General features: G+C 42.3%; 1 protein-coding gene across 1 annotated transcript in view; it reads right to left on the reverse strand.

Annotated features, from left to right (window-relative positions):
• The window catches only part of LOC113465345 (tetratricopeptide repeat protein 28-like), a 22,350-nt gene that overhangs the window by 3,254 nt on the left and 4,162 nt on the right, over nt 1-14,934 (reverse strand). Inside the window, exons 3-16 of the mRNA XM_026825828.1 lie at nt 11,197-11,448; nt 10,567-10,714; nt 9,719-9,951; nt 8,951-9,155; nt 8,782-8,825; nt 7,587-7,692; nt 5,916-6,088; nt 4,857-5,061; nt 4,152-4,284; nt 3,496-3,772; nt 2,985-3,168; nt 2,325-2,359; nt 1,891-2,029; nt 544-843 (exon numbers count right to left, since the gene is read on the reverse strand). Coding sequence (XP_026681629.1) covers nt 544-843; nt 1,891-2,029; nt 2,325-2,359; nt 2,985-3,168; nt 3,496-3,772; nt 4,152-4,284; nt 4,857-5,061; nt 5,916-6,088; nt 7,587-7,692; nt 8,782-8,825; nt 8,951-9,155; nt 9,719-9,951; nt 10,567-10,714; nt 11,197-11,448 — 2,434 coding nt within the window. The remainder of the gene's footprint in view (nt 1-543; nt 844-1,890; nt 2,030-2,324; nt 2,360-2,984; nt 3,169-3,495; nt 3,773-4,151; nt 4,285-4,856; nt 5,062-5,915; nt 6,089-7,586; nt 7,693-8,781; nt 8,826-8,950; nt 9,156-9,718; nt 9,952-10,566; nt 10,715-11,196; nt 11,449-14,934) is intronic.

A 14,934-nucleotide genomic window follows, 5' to 3' on the forward strand; every position in this document is an offset into this window, starting at 1 on the left:
CAATGGAGGAGTTGCAAATGGGTAAAAATTATGAATAAATTGTCGATTCCTATGTAAAAAGTTGGGAAAAATCCAAATCTGAGGTCAAAACTCCGAAAAAATAACACTGTCAAAGGTCGAAAATTCAATTTTTATTTTCCGTTCTAATGGAAGAGTTCAAATATGTGTGACGTCAGACTTTACGCAGCTGTTTTTTTTGTCCGTTAGGTAGCGCCAGTATGCAAGCGCGCTAGCGGGGGAGCAGAAAGAACTGCGCAGAAACGTATGCGCACAAACACATTAATGCGTTGCCTGCGAGGGAGCTTTGCTCGGGACATTTGATGTGACGTCATCGCCTACGGGAGCGTATGCCGTGACGTCAAAGTTCACGATTTACCGGCATTTTTTTAATCGATTTATCTCGGGATCTAAAAGTCGGAGAAGAAAAAGAAAAATTCCGTTGGTCCTCATTTTTTCTGCTCTATGACTTTGAAACATGACCCAAGTAAGCGCAACTGATCTAATACATATTTATCTTTGAATGTAGGTAGGTACATGTCTTACCTAAACTAGTAAAGGCGCTGATCTTAGCGAGCTTATCATTGCTCGTGGTAGCGATACTCAAGTGTTGCTCCTGATACTTGATAGCCTCGTCCAGGTTGCCCATAGCCTCATGCACACTAGCGAGGTTCCCGCAGGCGCGGGTTTGGGCCGCGGTTAGGTCTAGGGAGAGACCGAGTTCGAGGTCGGTCTGGTGGTATTGGAGCGCGGTTTGGAACTCGCCCTTCTGCTGATAGACGTTCCCGAGGCCGCACACCGCGTCCGATTGTCCCACCTTGTCGTTGAGCTCTCTGGAATAGCGGGGAGAAAGAGGATTAATGTTGTTGTTTTAACGGGATGGGCATGCTACGACACGGACCACATACAAGTCTAGAGTAGCAGTTGTTTCATTGCTACGAAATAAAAACGGCGGTGAAACACTCATCTTAAAAAAGCTTAACTTTCAAAAATAAAAGTAAAAAATAGTTCATTCCTAAAGGAAATTTAGTTAAAAACTTTGAATATTAACTCCATACCCGGTGAATTAATCAGGGGCATGATACACCCTAGGAATGTATCACACATAGCTGACTCAAAACCCACGGTATATGAACAAATGAAACTGTCAGACCTGCGGGCATAAAAGTGGACAACCAGGACTACTAGAACTTTAATGCAGCCTTGCCATTTTTTCCCATTTGAAACACACATGGACAATAAAACAGCTGCTGCCTACTGCGACATGTTCTTATACCACATGATGCCTGTGTCATCACATGATCTTGTTTTTAATAGTTTTGCAACGGATGGTAGCTACTGACAGGCATAAAAAAAAAAAAAAATCTTCCTTTTGAAGAAGTTTTAACTTCAAATACTACCTAGGTATATAGGTAACGAGCGGATATAACCTGCATCAAAATGGTGAACACAAACAAAAGGAAGAAAAATAGTTCAAACTCATTAGTTCGTTCGATCAATAATAAACCACTTTCTTTGCTACAGTTTCACGGATAATTTGGTTCAGCTGGCCCATGTTTTACCTGACCTGACCCACGGTCATATTTTGCCTGACCCACAGCCGAGTTCACACAATTACAGCGGGACAACAGACAAAATATACCTACAAACATATGTAGGTAGATATTTAACCTAACTAGGTACATACGAGTATCTACAAACATAATGTACCTAGTATACCAATGTAGTACAATTGTACATAAGTATGTGTATTGCGTTACCTAGAATTTATTCCGGGGATCGAAGGAGATATGCATATTTTATGTAGCTATATGCTTATTTTACGTAGCTATCATGTTTTATTCATACGTGCTGATGCAGAATGGAGAAATATTATGCTAATAAAACACTAACAGGCGAGGGGTTCTAAAAACACAAGGCCTAGGTTATCTCGAATACTTTGAATGTGCTGATCCAACACGGGTGCTGAATTAGACAGCGCCTCGTCGCTACCGGCCGCTTCTTTGCTGTCGACGTCGCTACTCAAACTAGTCTCGTGGAATTTGACGATACCTGTCACACACACAGAAGTTATGTCACAATAGAATTAGAGTAGAATTACACTCAATCACAAAATTACTTCAGACAGTTCGAAAAATCTCCAGAACTTCTACCTTTTCAAGGATGGTACTGGCCTCCTCATAGTGCCCCATGTTGAGACGCGCTATGCCTGAAACGAAGGGAAGATTATTGTCACGAGCAGCTAAGGGTACGCTTACCCCTATAGTAACGCGCTTGCTTGCCATTGTCTAAATTTTCATGTCGCAACTGGGACTCGAACCTCAAGCCTCCTCATAGTGCCCCATGTTGAGACGCGCTATGCCTGAAACGAAGGGAAGATTATTGTCATGAGCAGCTAAGGGTACGCTTACCCCTATAGTAACGCGCTTGCTTGCCATTGTCTAAATTTTCATGTCGCAACTGGGACTCGAACCTCAGCCCCTCAGATCACGAGTCCAACTTTCAACTTTATCCGCCAGCCTAGTTAGTTTGGTTGGTAGCGCACCTTGTAACCGCTAGGCCGCGAGTTCTATTCTCGCCAAGGGCGGATTTTATACTGAACGGATATTAGTTCGTTATCGGAACGGCTGGCTTTCTCCTATCCTCTCTTCGATTTCGGGTCAGTTCCCTCTATCAAACCTCCTAAAAAAATCTTTAGCCAAGGCAATTTCAGGCTGGTAGTTATCCTCCCTGTTTAAAGTTCCCCAGACAGACTGGTGACAAGGATTCATGCACACGATTAAAATAAAAGAGAGGCATCCCTACACGAGTCCTATAAAGCGATCTTACCTAGATTTCCGTAAGCCTGCGCCTCCATGGCGCTTTCCTTGAGCTCTTTGGCTCTCTCCAGCTGTTCCTCATAGCATTTGATAGCGTTAGTGTCCTAGCATAGCCTAACCTAACCGGGTACATAACCACAAGTAGAAAGTCCTCTAAAGGGATCTTACCTAGATTTCCGTAGGCCTGCGCCTCCATGGCGCTTTCCTTGAGCTCTTTGGCTCTCTCCAGCTGTTCTTGATAGCATTTGATAGCGTTGGTATAGTTGCCCAGACTCATATGGACAGCACCTAGATTCCCGTGGGCGCGACACTCTCCTTTTAGATCTTGCATTTCTTGACGAACCGTCAGCTCCTGAGGAAGAACACAAGGTTAGACGCGTGTTATAGCATCTGTGTTATAGCATGTCCTAGAGACTGATTTCGAAAGGAGGAGAAGAAGGAGGAGAAGAAGAAGGAGGAGGAGAAGAAGAAGAAGAAGGAGAAGGAGAAGGAAAAAGAGGAGGAGAAGAAGGAGAAGGAAAAAGAGGAGGAGAAGGAGAAGAAGGAAAAGGAGAAGAAGGAGAAGGAGAAGGAGGAGGAGAAGAAGGAGGAGGAGGAAGAGGAGGAGGAGGAGGAGGAGGATTATAAAGAACTTGTGCCAGCCTAGTTAACTTGGAAGTTTTTTTCCCTGTTCAATTACCTGCGTATGAAATCCTAGCGCCTTATCATAGCACCTGAGCATTCTGTTGGTGAGGCCGAGAGCTCCAGAAAAAAATGAAGGGTCACTCTTTTGCACACCACTACACACCAAGGCATGTGAGTCACTCACCTGTAAAGATTGATAGCAGTCAGTCTGTAAATCAAACAGACACAGCTTGTAGTCTGTTTCGCGTATCCTCGTCTCAGTTCGGATGGATTCGAGTAAACTCGCCGCCTGCTCGAACTGCGTTCGGGAGTCTTCGAGATGTCCCGCCGACCTGAGAATAATAATAATTTCAAACATTTTTTTTTAAGTCCAAAATAGGACATTTATTTTTTATTTATAAAAAAAAGTATCACCTCTGAAGCACCATTAACGTATCAGGGAACGCGATTTCCGAACGGAGCGGATTTTATCCTGAAGGGATAAGGTTCGTTCTCGGAAAGGCTGGCGTTCTCCTATCCTGTCTTCCTTCCGAGCTCTTTTTTTTTTTTTTTTTTTCAACCCGTTTCCACTTGTAGTTCGGGAAAAAATCGTGTCGTGTGTAGTGGGAACACTCTCATTTAAATTACATTACCTACAGGACAATCGGAAAAAATCGGATTAAGCTCACGACAAGTGGGAATGAGCCTCAATATTAATAAAGTGCTCCTTACCACAAGGCCAGTCCGAGGCGGTGCCTAATCCTCGCCTCTTCTTCACGTCTATTGAGTAACTCGCACAACTGTAGACCTTGCTGTAAATATGCTATGGCCTGGGACGTGTTACTCAGGCTGTGATGTATACGACCTGGGGAGAAATAGCGAGATATTATGACATGTGATTTGAGGCAAAGTCATTGCAGAAGAAGAAGAAGAAGAAGGAGGAGGAGGAGAAGAAGAAAGAGGAAAGAAAGAAGGAAGAAGCAGAAAAAACAGATTAAAGGGAATATTGGAAATAAGGAAAATATGAGGCTGTTTCGGTGATGTAGTGGTGAAGACACTCGCGTGATACCCAAGAGGGTGTGGGTTCAAGCCCAATTGAAGTATGGGATTTTGTCAGTATTATTTGAGGATCGGACCTTTACGAACACTATAAATAAGCATATTTTACTTTTTTTTTGTACCCGTAACTAAAGATCTTAGCAGTTTTACAGTGACGTTAAACTTCAAACTTATTTGTGCATCTAGGGAAATATAGATTAGAGAATCAGTGTAGCTAACCTAATTTTCTTTTACAATGGAGGAGTTGCAAATGGGTAAAAATTATGAATAAATGGTCGATTCCTATGTAAAAAGTTGGAAAAATCCAAATCTGAGGTCAAAACTCCGAAAAAATAACTGTAAACGATCGAAAATTCAATTTTTATTTTCCGCTCTAATGAAGATTGTCTAAGTTCCCGAGGCCGCTATGGGCCAGGCCCAAGTTACAATAGGCCCTGCCTAGGCGGGTTTTATCCTGGAGGTCCTTAGCTAGTAGCAGGTCCTGATCGTAGTATCGTACTGCCTCCCTATAGTGACCTAAGCAGTAGTGTGCGTAGCCTAGGAGATGGCATGCCCTGGCTTCCCCTTCTATGTCATGCAGCTCCTGGAATCACATGGGGAAATGATAGTTTGTTGAAGCGGCTCCAGCTTTAGCCGAATGGTGATGGCGAAATAAAGAAAAGATATATTATCTTTTTAAATCAGTAAATTTTTCTGCCATGGAAGTCAGCAAAGATATTATAGAAAAATACTGGGATGCTCGGGTAATAATAATCTAATTAATAGTCAAACTCCTCCTGCATTTGTAAACAAAAACAACAACATATCAGGCATACACTCAGTTGATGGTCTATATCTATAGCCATGTTTGATGAATTAAATGACATAGATTGGTCTAATCTAGAAACTGAGACTGACACTAATAAAAAGGTAACTATATTTTATGAAAATTTGACCAACGCGTAGCCTAGGAGATGGCATGCCCTGGCTTCCCCTTCTATGTCATGCAGCTCCTGGAATTACGGGAAAAATTTATTAAGCAACCCCCATGGTGAGTATCACACTGGGCTTACACAGCAGAGGTTTAAGATCAAATTTTTTCTCTCAATAATAAGCGACTTTCCATTTATTTGTTTACAATACATCATAAATAAATAAGAACAATATTTATGTAAATTATTACGTAAACCTACACAAATTAATAAACAACAACAATAATTATTATAATCATGTTTTTTTTTTAAATTTTTTAGCTCTTTCCAGGGATGTGGGGCTGATTGGGGCTCACTCAATCTCGTTAGGAAAATTACACCGCAAACCGAGTTGTTTCAGATAGTCACCGGCCCAGAGTTGCCTAACTTCAATATTGTGTCAGGAATTGGTGCATTCAACGATATACATTTTACCCCTTTCACTTTAAATATAAAAATTGGAACTCGCTTCGATCAGTTTCCTTACCTGTGATAGCATCAGGTAGTTCTCATAGTAAGGCACGGCCTGAGCAAACTCAGCCCGGGAGCTCAGGCAGTTACCCAGGTTGAGCAGAGCGCAGGCCTCGCCTGCTGTGTCTTTGAGTTCGCGCGCTATGTTCAAATGAGCGCGGTAGTGAAATAGCGCCATGTCGTGAGCGCCTGGAAACAAAATATGGATGAGTTTAAAAACAATCAAACAAAATATGGATTGGTTTGAAAACAATCAAGCAAAATATGGCTTACTTTTAAAAACAATCACGCGAAATATGGATTTGTTTGAAAATAATCAAGCAAAATATGGATTAGTTTGAAAACAATCAAATCGAAATATGGATTAGTTTGAAAACAATCAGATCAAAATATGGATTAATTTGAAAACAATCAAATCAAAATATGGATTAGTTTGAAATCAATCAATCAAATCAAAATATGGATTTTTTTTTTGAGATTTGATAGAGGGAACTGTAACCGCTAAGGTCTTATTATCGTCTCGAAATCGGAGAGAGAAGGAAGATAGGATAGGAGAAAGCCAGCCGTTCCGAGAACGAACATTATCCGTTCAGGATAAAATCCGCCCCGGGCGCGAATCCAACCCCTCAGATCACGAGTCCAACTTTCAACTTTATCCGCCAGCCTAGTTAGCTTGGTTGGTAGCGCACCTTGTAACCGCTAGGCCGCGGGTTCTATTCTCGCCCGGGGCGGATTTTATCCTGAACGGCTATTAGTTCGTTCTCGGAACGGCTGTCTTTCTCCTATCCTCTCTTCCTTCTCTCTTCGATTTTGGGTCAGTTCCCTCTATGAAACCTCCTAAAAAAATCTTTAGCCAAGGCAATTTCAAGCTGGTAGGTATCCTCCCTGTTTAAAGTTCTCCTGACAGACTGGTGACAAGGATTCATGCACACGATTAAAATAAAAGAGAGGCATCCCTACACGACTCCTATAAAGGGATCTTACCTAGATTTCCGTAAGCCTGCGCCTCCATGGCGCTTTCCTTGAGCTCTTTGGCTCTCTCCAGCTGTTCTTGATAGCATTTGATAGCGTTGGTATAGTTGCCCAAAATGTTAGAATATACCTTTGTTTTGCAGAGGTTTGATAGAGGGAACTATCGTCCCGATGGAGGTCTTATCGTCCCGAAATTGAAGAGAGAATGCGTGGATAGGAGAAAACTAGCCGATCCGACAACCCCGTAAGCGGGAATCAAACCCGGCGACCTAGCGCTTACAAGACCGAAACGCTACTTCTTCTTCTTCATTCGCACTGCCTTTGTCCCGAATTCATTTGGCGTCGGCTACTGGCTGGGAACAAGGCAGAGCACTACCCTCCAAGTAAAGTTGGCTTTCTAGACTTACTTCTGAGGGGGGATTTCATGGATGCCTCTATGAGCCCGGAGAGTAGTTGTGCAGACTTGGGATCCACTGCCAGACCAGAACTGAATGCTGCCAATGCCTCCCCGTATTTGCCCAAACATTGTAGAGCCACGCCCTGTCGATAGTACGCCTGAGGGAGGAAAAATAATACGCGAATCCAACCCGCGCCCTAGCGCGTACAAGGCATACACGCTACCAACCAAGAGCTAACTAGGCTGGCAGCTAACTAGGCTAGGCACAATTTTCCTCCCCGTTTGGATTCAAACCCGCGATCCCTGGCTGAGACTTACCTAAAGCTTGATACGCCACTGCCAGATTGCCGTGAGTAGATGCTTCTGAGTTCCTGTCCTTGACTTCTTTGGATATCGTCAACTCTTGTTTGTGATATTTAATAGCCTGTTATCAGAGAAACATAAAGGAATTAAGAGGAAAAATCAAGAGGGGCTGGGAGAATACAAGAGGGTAGATTGAGATATCCAAATCCGAGGTCAAAACTTCAAACAAGTAACTTTAAAAGGTCGATTTTATTCGCCGTTTTAATAAAGAAAGTTCAAAGAGTGATGACGTCAGAGTTTGAGAAATGCACAGAAACTGATGCGCACAAACACATTCCACTAGTGTTGCTTGCAAGGGAGTATTTCTCGGGACAGTCGATGTGACGTCAGAGTTCAAGATTTTACAGGTATATTTAAATCGATTTTTTTCCGGATCTAGAAGTCGTAGAAGAAAAAGAAAAATACCCTAGTTCCTCATTCTTTCTGCTCTTTGACTTTGAAACCTCACCTAAGTCAGCGCAACTGCTCTAGAGAGAACTGGCCTAGGTAATTATATAACAGATTAAGTGATAAGATATAACAGATAACAGATTAACAGAACAGATTATATAACCTTCTCATTACCATTTTTTTTTAATTAAGCAAGGTCTATATTAATAACTAAGAATTGTACAATATTAAACCCATAAAATATACGAGACCTTGTTTAGACTGCTGGGGTAAAGGGACTTTTTAGTCTCATTCGAGCAGGATAAACAAGGTATATTCTATTCAAATCTATTCTACCTTAAGTACTCTGATTTAGTATACAAAAGATTATGAGTTGACACATGAATACAATCTATACCCACCACACCAATCAAGGATCAGCCAGTCTAGTTAGCTTGGAAGGTAGCATGTCTACCACATACCTAAGTGCAAGGTTGTGGCTTTGATGCCCACCTGGTTCAACTTTTCTAAACTGATGAGGTTTGGTCTTAAAATAGCTGGCTTTTCCATGTCCTGTTAGTTAGGACTGATTGAGAGGCTGGCGAAAAACGCCGACCTCATCTGTACACGGGAAAAGGCGAAAAGAAGGATCGGTAGAACATGCCTTTCCATAGAGTTCATGTTTGGTCTCATGGTCAAGGCTTTCACCTTGTAAACAGGAGGGTACGGTTCTAAAGGAAATATTTAGGACTAGGGCTTAAGAAAGATCGATAGAACATGCCTTTCCGTAGAGTTCATGTTTGGTCTCATGGTCAAGGCTTTCACCTTGTAAACAGGAGGGTACGGTTCTAAAGGAAATATTTAGGACTAGGGCTTTCGGAGACCTATTTTCTGAGAGGTCTACACTAGCCTACAGAGGTCTACACTAGTCTACAGTTCATTGTACTCACCTAGACTAGTTAGCGCACTGGCGGCGGCTTGTGTATCCTTACACTTCATAGCGAGTACTAGTTGGTAGCGGTGAGATTGCAGAGCCTCCTCAAAGCTGGCCTTACTGAAGTAGGCAGATCCAAGGTTGCCGTGTGCCCTACATTCGCCTCCTACATCTCCGAGAGACTTGGCAACAGCTAGGTCCTGCTGCATGTAGTTGATAGCCTGAAAGAGTGAAAGAGGAAGGGGGATTGGACAAAGTGAGTTCACAATTTTAACCTTTTAACACGACAATTTTTCATTTTGATATATCTTTTTCACTTTTTTTTTCCGCCTTTTCCCGTGTACAGACGGGGTCGGCGTTTTTCGTCAGCCTCTCAAACAGCTCTAATAACTAGGGTGATTGTTTTGGGCTGACATTTGGTTTTGGTTACAAATTTTACAAATTGAGAAACTTCCAACACCGTGAGATTAGTACCATCCCTATCTCACGGACACGGAATGCAAAGTAAAGTAAGTAGTTAAAGGGAATTTTCGGATATTTGTCATTCGAAAATATCCTTTTGGAGGAGTTCTTAATAATAGAAAGCTGTGTTAAGGAATTGTATGATTCACCACAAATTCCTGACTATTCTGTCCATTTTACGACAAAGGCTAATTGGAGTCTTTACCCGATCGACACTTTGGGAAAACCCTGTAGGAGTTTTTTTCTGAGTTTTACAGCTTACTGACTCTGTAGTAGGAAAGGAATTTATAAGTGTGCTAAGCATACTTAAATGCTTACTTACTTTATCAAGTGAGTTGAGTGCCCAATAAGCAGAGGATAGGGCAGAAAATACACTACCCCTGAGTTTCAAACTGCACGTCCCTATTTTAAGGGCGGCCTCGAGTACTTGTACGGCGCAGGTGTAGTTGCCAGCCCCTGCACCTAGGAGCTCTTGGCCCACCACGGAGATGAGAACGAATGGGGACCGCTCTAGATTCATTGCCTCTAGCTGTTGGAAGGTGGGCTCCAAGGTACCTGGAAATGGATATAGAGGTTAGAAATGTTAGGCCAATCACTCACTATCAGGTGAACCTGACAGGTACAGCTAAAGAGGTCCGCCTGTCAGGTCTACCTGATACCTGATGAGAACACATACTCACAGGCGGACCTGATCAGGAAAATGGATATAGAGGTTAGAAATGTTAAGCCAATCACTCACTATCAGGTAAACCTGACAGGTACAGCTAAAGAGGTCCGCCTGTCAGGTCTACCTGATACCTGATGAGAACACATACTCACAGGCGGACCTGATCAGGTGTGACTATCAGATCTGCCTGACAGTGAGTGGCTGGCCTTAAAAATGTTAGAATATACCTGTGTTTTGAAGAGGTTTGATAGAGGGAAATTGAAGAGTTTGATAGAGGGAAACGTCCCGAAATTGAAGAGAGAATGCGTGGATAGGAGAAAACTAGCCGATCCGACAACCCCGTAAGCGGGAATCAAACCCCGCGACCTAGCGCTTACAAGACCGAAACGCTACTTCTTCTTCATTCGCACTGCCTTTGTCCTGAATTCATTTGGCGTCGGCTACTGGCTGGGAACAAGGCAGACTGCACTACCCTCCAAGTAAAGTTGGCTTTCTAGACTTACTTCTGAGGGGGGATTTCATGGACGCCTCTATGAGCCCGGAGAGTAGTTGTGCAGACTTGGGATCCACTGCCAGACCAGAGCTGAATGCTGCCAATGCCTCCCCGTATTTGCCCAAACATTGTAGAGCCACGCCCTGTCGATAGTACGCCTGAGGGAGGAAAAATAATATGAATGCTTGATTTACTCTACGCCAATAGGACTGAAAAGTCCTTTTACCCCAGGATCCAGAAGTAGGGTACTGTTATAGGTACCCTACAAGGACACGTTAGAAGAAAACTAGCCGAACCTTATCTGTTTAGGATAAAGTTCGCCCGGGGCGGAAATGGAAACCGCGACCTAGCGCATACAAGGTAGACACGCTACCCTCCAAGCGAACTGTTGTTGTTGTTGTTGTTGTTGTTGTTGTTGTTGTTGTTGTTGTTGGTGTTGTTGTTGTTGGTGTTGTTGTTGTTGTTGTTGTTGGTGTTGTTGTTGGTGTTGTCGTCGTCGTCGTCAAACGTCAACAGTTAGCTTGGAGGGTAGAGTGCCTGCCTTAAAATATGTAAAAAAAAACACAAAAACAAATTACAAACATTGTAAGCGCTAGTTCCAAGCTATTCCAAGCTAACTAGGCTGGCAAATAGAACTTACTTTAGGCCAGTTAGGGTTGAGGTCGCGGGCCCTCACTGCATCGCTCAGGGCATGCTGGAACTGGCCCATCTTGAGAAAGGCCGCCGATCGGTTGGAGTAGATAAGATAGTTGCTAGGATCCAGTTGTAGGGCCTCGCCGTAGAGGGTGACGGCGCGGGCATAATCCCCCCCATGGCAGGCCGCGTTAGACTCCCGCACTTTCTCGAGGAAGAGGGCCTCGCTTGCGGCCGGCAAGTCTGAGGTGCCTTTGACCTGTAGGAGTGAGGGATAAAAGATTAGACTAGAATATATATGTTTTATTTGCACGTAGTAATACATGATAGTACATGGTGTGATTAGAATGTGACTAGTCCCATGACGCGTTGCGCGTAATCTAGGTGATTTGTCTTACGAAAAATTCGGTAGCCTGTATCGGGCGACTGCTGAGTATTATTCTACAGCGCGACACGACGTTATAAGGGTGCGTATACATCTCGGCGATGCGCCATGGCAGATTTGGTGTTCAGAGTCACTAAGCATTATAATTTTAAACGAACAGAGTTGACACCGTTCTGCCAAAGATAAACTTTGAAAATTTCCATGTACCTATCTTAGGCTGATTGAAGGTAGAGCTAGTGGTAAGCAGTACAACTGTTCTACAGCGCGACACGACGTTATAAAGGTGCGTATACATCTCGGCGATGCGCCATGGCAGATTTGGTGTTCAGAGTCACTAAGCATTATAATTTTAAACGAACAGAGTTGACACAGCCTAGTTAGCTTAGTTGGTAGTGCGTCTGCCTCGTAAGTGCTAGGCCGCGGGTTCGATTCCCGCCCGGGGCTTTATCCTGATCGGATAATGTTCGTTCTCGGAACGGCTGGCTTTCTCCTATCCTGTCTTCCTTCTCTCTTCGATAATGTTCGTTCTCGGAACGGCTGGCTTTCTCCTATCCTGTCCTCCTTCTCTCTTCGATTTCGGGACGATAAGACCATAGCAGTTACAGTTCCCTCTGTCAAACCTCTTTAAAAAAAAAGGTATCTGCCTGGAATAGTTTATTTTTATTGCATTTTTAGGTATTGTTTTTGTGTCAAAATCGGCTAGAAGAACCAGTCATTCGTCCATCTGAAAATAAAAAAAAAACGAGCTGCAATAGTTGGACAATTTTTTTTATTATTTCGTAGCAATGAATCAACTGCTACATTAGATGCAAGTTTTAGACGAGGAGGGTTCAGCTCAAAGTTTATTGAGCTCGAGATTGAATTGATCTGAACAATAAAATAAAAAAATCCTACCTACCTAACTACCTACCATGTAGTCTGTGTCGTAGCATGTCCCTCGCATAGATTGGAATGGCTGGCTTTCTCCTATCCTATCCTGTGCTCCTTCTTTCACTTTCGGGACGATGAAACCTTAGCAGTTACAGACGTTACAGTTCCTCCTATGAAACCCCTGAAAAAAAGTACCTAAGTAATATGTATTACTGTTGACCACTGACACCTATTTCCTTTTTTTTTTTTTTTTTTTTTTTTTTTTTTTTTTTTTTGGTTTTGTATAGAAGGAGTAAAAAACTATTGTAATTATATTTTCATTTAATGATTGAAAAATGTGTTTTTATATTTTACTGTCTTCGAGTACGGTTTTTGTAAGAACGTGTTTTTTGATCCGTGGTTATCGTTATACGCTTCAGGGCATTTATTGGAACCCAATTAAATTTCTTTTTTAACTTAAAAACTTCTTACGGAGAGGGGAAAAGAACTTTAATTGGCATTTTTTAAACTAGCTATCTTCCATCTACTGTAATTCCCTATTCGATATACCTACCTACTTGGGTACCTAAAATAAGCACATACCTAAAGTAGGTAACTAAAGTAAACCTATTTAGTATTTAGCAAAAATAAACATTATTATACCTACCTAGGTTTGAAAAAAAAAAAAAAAACTTCAACTTTTCTAATGAGTTTTTCAACTTTGCACCTTGCCTAGTCATGAAACCTGCTAATGGCAAAGTAATCAAACTGAAACTTTGTTCCGTGCAAATTTCGTTCGAACATTTAGCACCTAAATGTTTATAGGGCTTATTTATCAAAGAAATTAATTTGTTTGGTAGGGGAAACTGTAACTGCTAAGGACTTGTACTGAAAGCGAAGAGAGAAGGAAGACAGGATAGGAGAAAGACAGCCGTTCCGAGAACGAACATTATCTGTTTAGGATAAAATCCGCCCCAGGAACCCGCGACCTAGCGCTTACAAGACAGACGCGCCACTGACCAAACTAACTAGGCTGGCTGACAACTTTCTTTAAAAGAGGAAGCAGATAAGGTAGTAATAATAAGTAATAACAGTATCTACATAAAATATTAATATTATCTACCTACGGAAAATAATAATAATAAAATACGTATATGAATGGGAAGGAAATAAAAAAGAAAGCACTTACAAATTTAATATCGAGGTCATAGGAAATGTTTACAAAAAAATCAAGGACAGGGGAGGAGAAAGAATAGATAAAGAGCTTTAAAGAGGGGAGAGGAATAATAGTAGGGAGGAAGAAATAAAGGTAATGGTGTTAAGTAGGGGTGAGCTTGACGCTTGAATGGCTGGGTGACCTAAATGTGTCAATCTAGTTTAGCCTACTTGGAACGTACACATGTGGCAATTGTGGCATTTTTGTGACGTAAACACTTCAACATTTGAAGTTAAACAACGTGGAGTATGGTTGATATGTGGACGAGTGACCGTCTAAACTTAGTCACTCCCAGAAAAATATAAACTTAAGGCAAGCCAGCCTAATTATGTAGCTTGGAGATTGGTGCTTCCGATTTGTAAGCGCCAGGTCGCGGGTTCGATTTCCGAACGGGGCGAGCTTTATCCTAAACATATGTATAAGGTTTGTTCTCGGAACGCCTGGCTTTCCTTCTCTCTTTGATTTCGGGACGTTAACACCCGTTACAGTTCCCTCTATCAAACATCTTCATTGCCAGCCTAGTTAGCTTAGTTGGTAGTGCGTCTGCCTTGTAAGCGCTAGGCCGCGGGTTCGATTCCCGCCCGGGGCGGATTTTATCCTGATGGGATAATGTTCGTTCTCGGAGCGGCTGGCTTTCTCCTATCCTGTCTTCCTTCTCTCTTCGATTTCGGGACGATAAGACCATAGCAGTTCAGTTCCCCCTGTCAAACCTCTTAAAAAAAAAAAGTGTTTCCTATTTGTAAGCGCTAGATCGCGGCTTAGATTTCCGCCCGCGGCGAACTTTTTTTAGGATAGGTTCGTTCTTGGAACGGCCTGGCTTCTCCTATCCTGTCCTTCTCGCTTCGATTTTCCGGACAACAAGACCTGAGTAGTTACCGTTCGCCTCTACCAAACCTCTTCGAAAAAAAAACTATTCCCTCTATTATTCTGACCTAGTGGTCAGAATGTCTCTAAAATTCCTATAGCCTGACTGACTCAGACGTCACCCGTCCAGTTACCCACCACGCTCGACGTTGCTCTCCTTGTTAACCCAGATGAAATGACCTACAACAATCATATTTATAGCTACCATCGTACCGTGTTTCATTTCTGATAAACATTACCACAATGAACATGTTTCCATAGCTATCTCAGGTAAGAAAAATTCACCTTTTGAATTTTTTTAGAATGTATCAGAGGAACAATACTAACGGTTTTACCCTCATTTTTAAGTCGAATAAATAAATAAACAATATGCCCACACTCTAGCTGTTATCTAAATTGTTTCTAAATTTTCCCTGTTAAACATATAGGTA

Source organism: Diaphorina citri, unplaced genomic scaffold (assembly GCF_000475195.1).
Source record: "Diaphorina citri unplaced genomic scaffold, Diaci psyllid genome assembly version 1.1 scaffold822, whole genome shotgun sequence".
NCBI lineage: Eukaryota > Metazoa > Arthropoda > Insecta > Hemiptera > Psyllidae > Diaphorina > Diaphorina citri.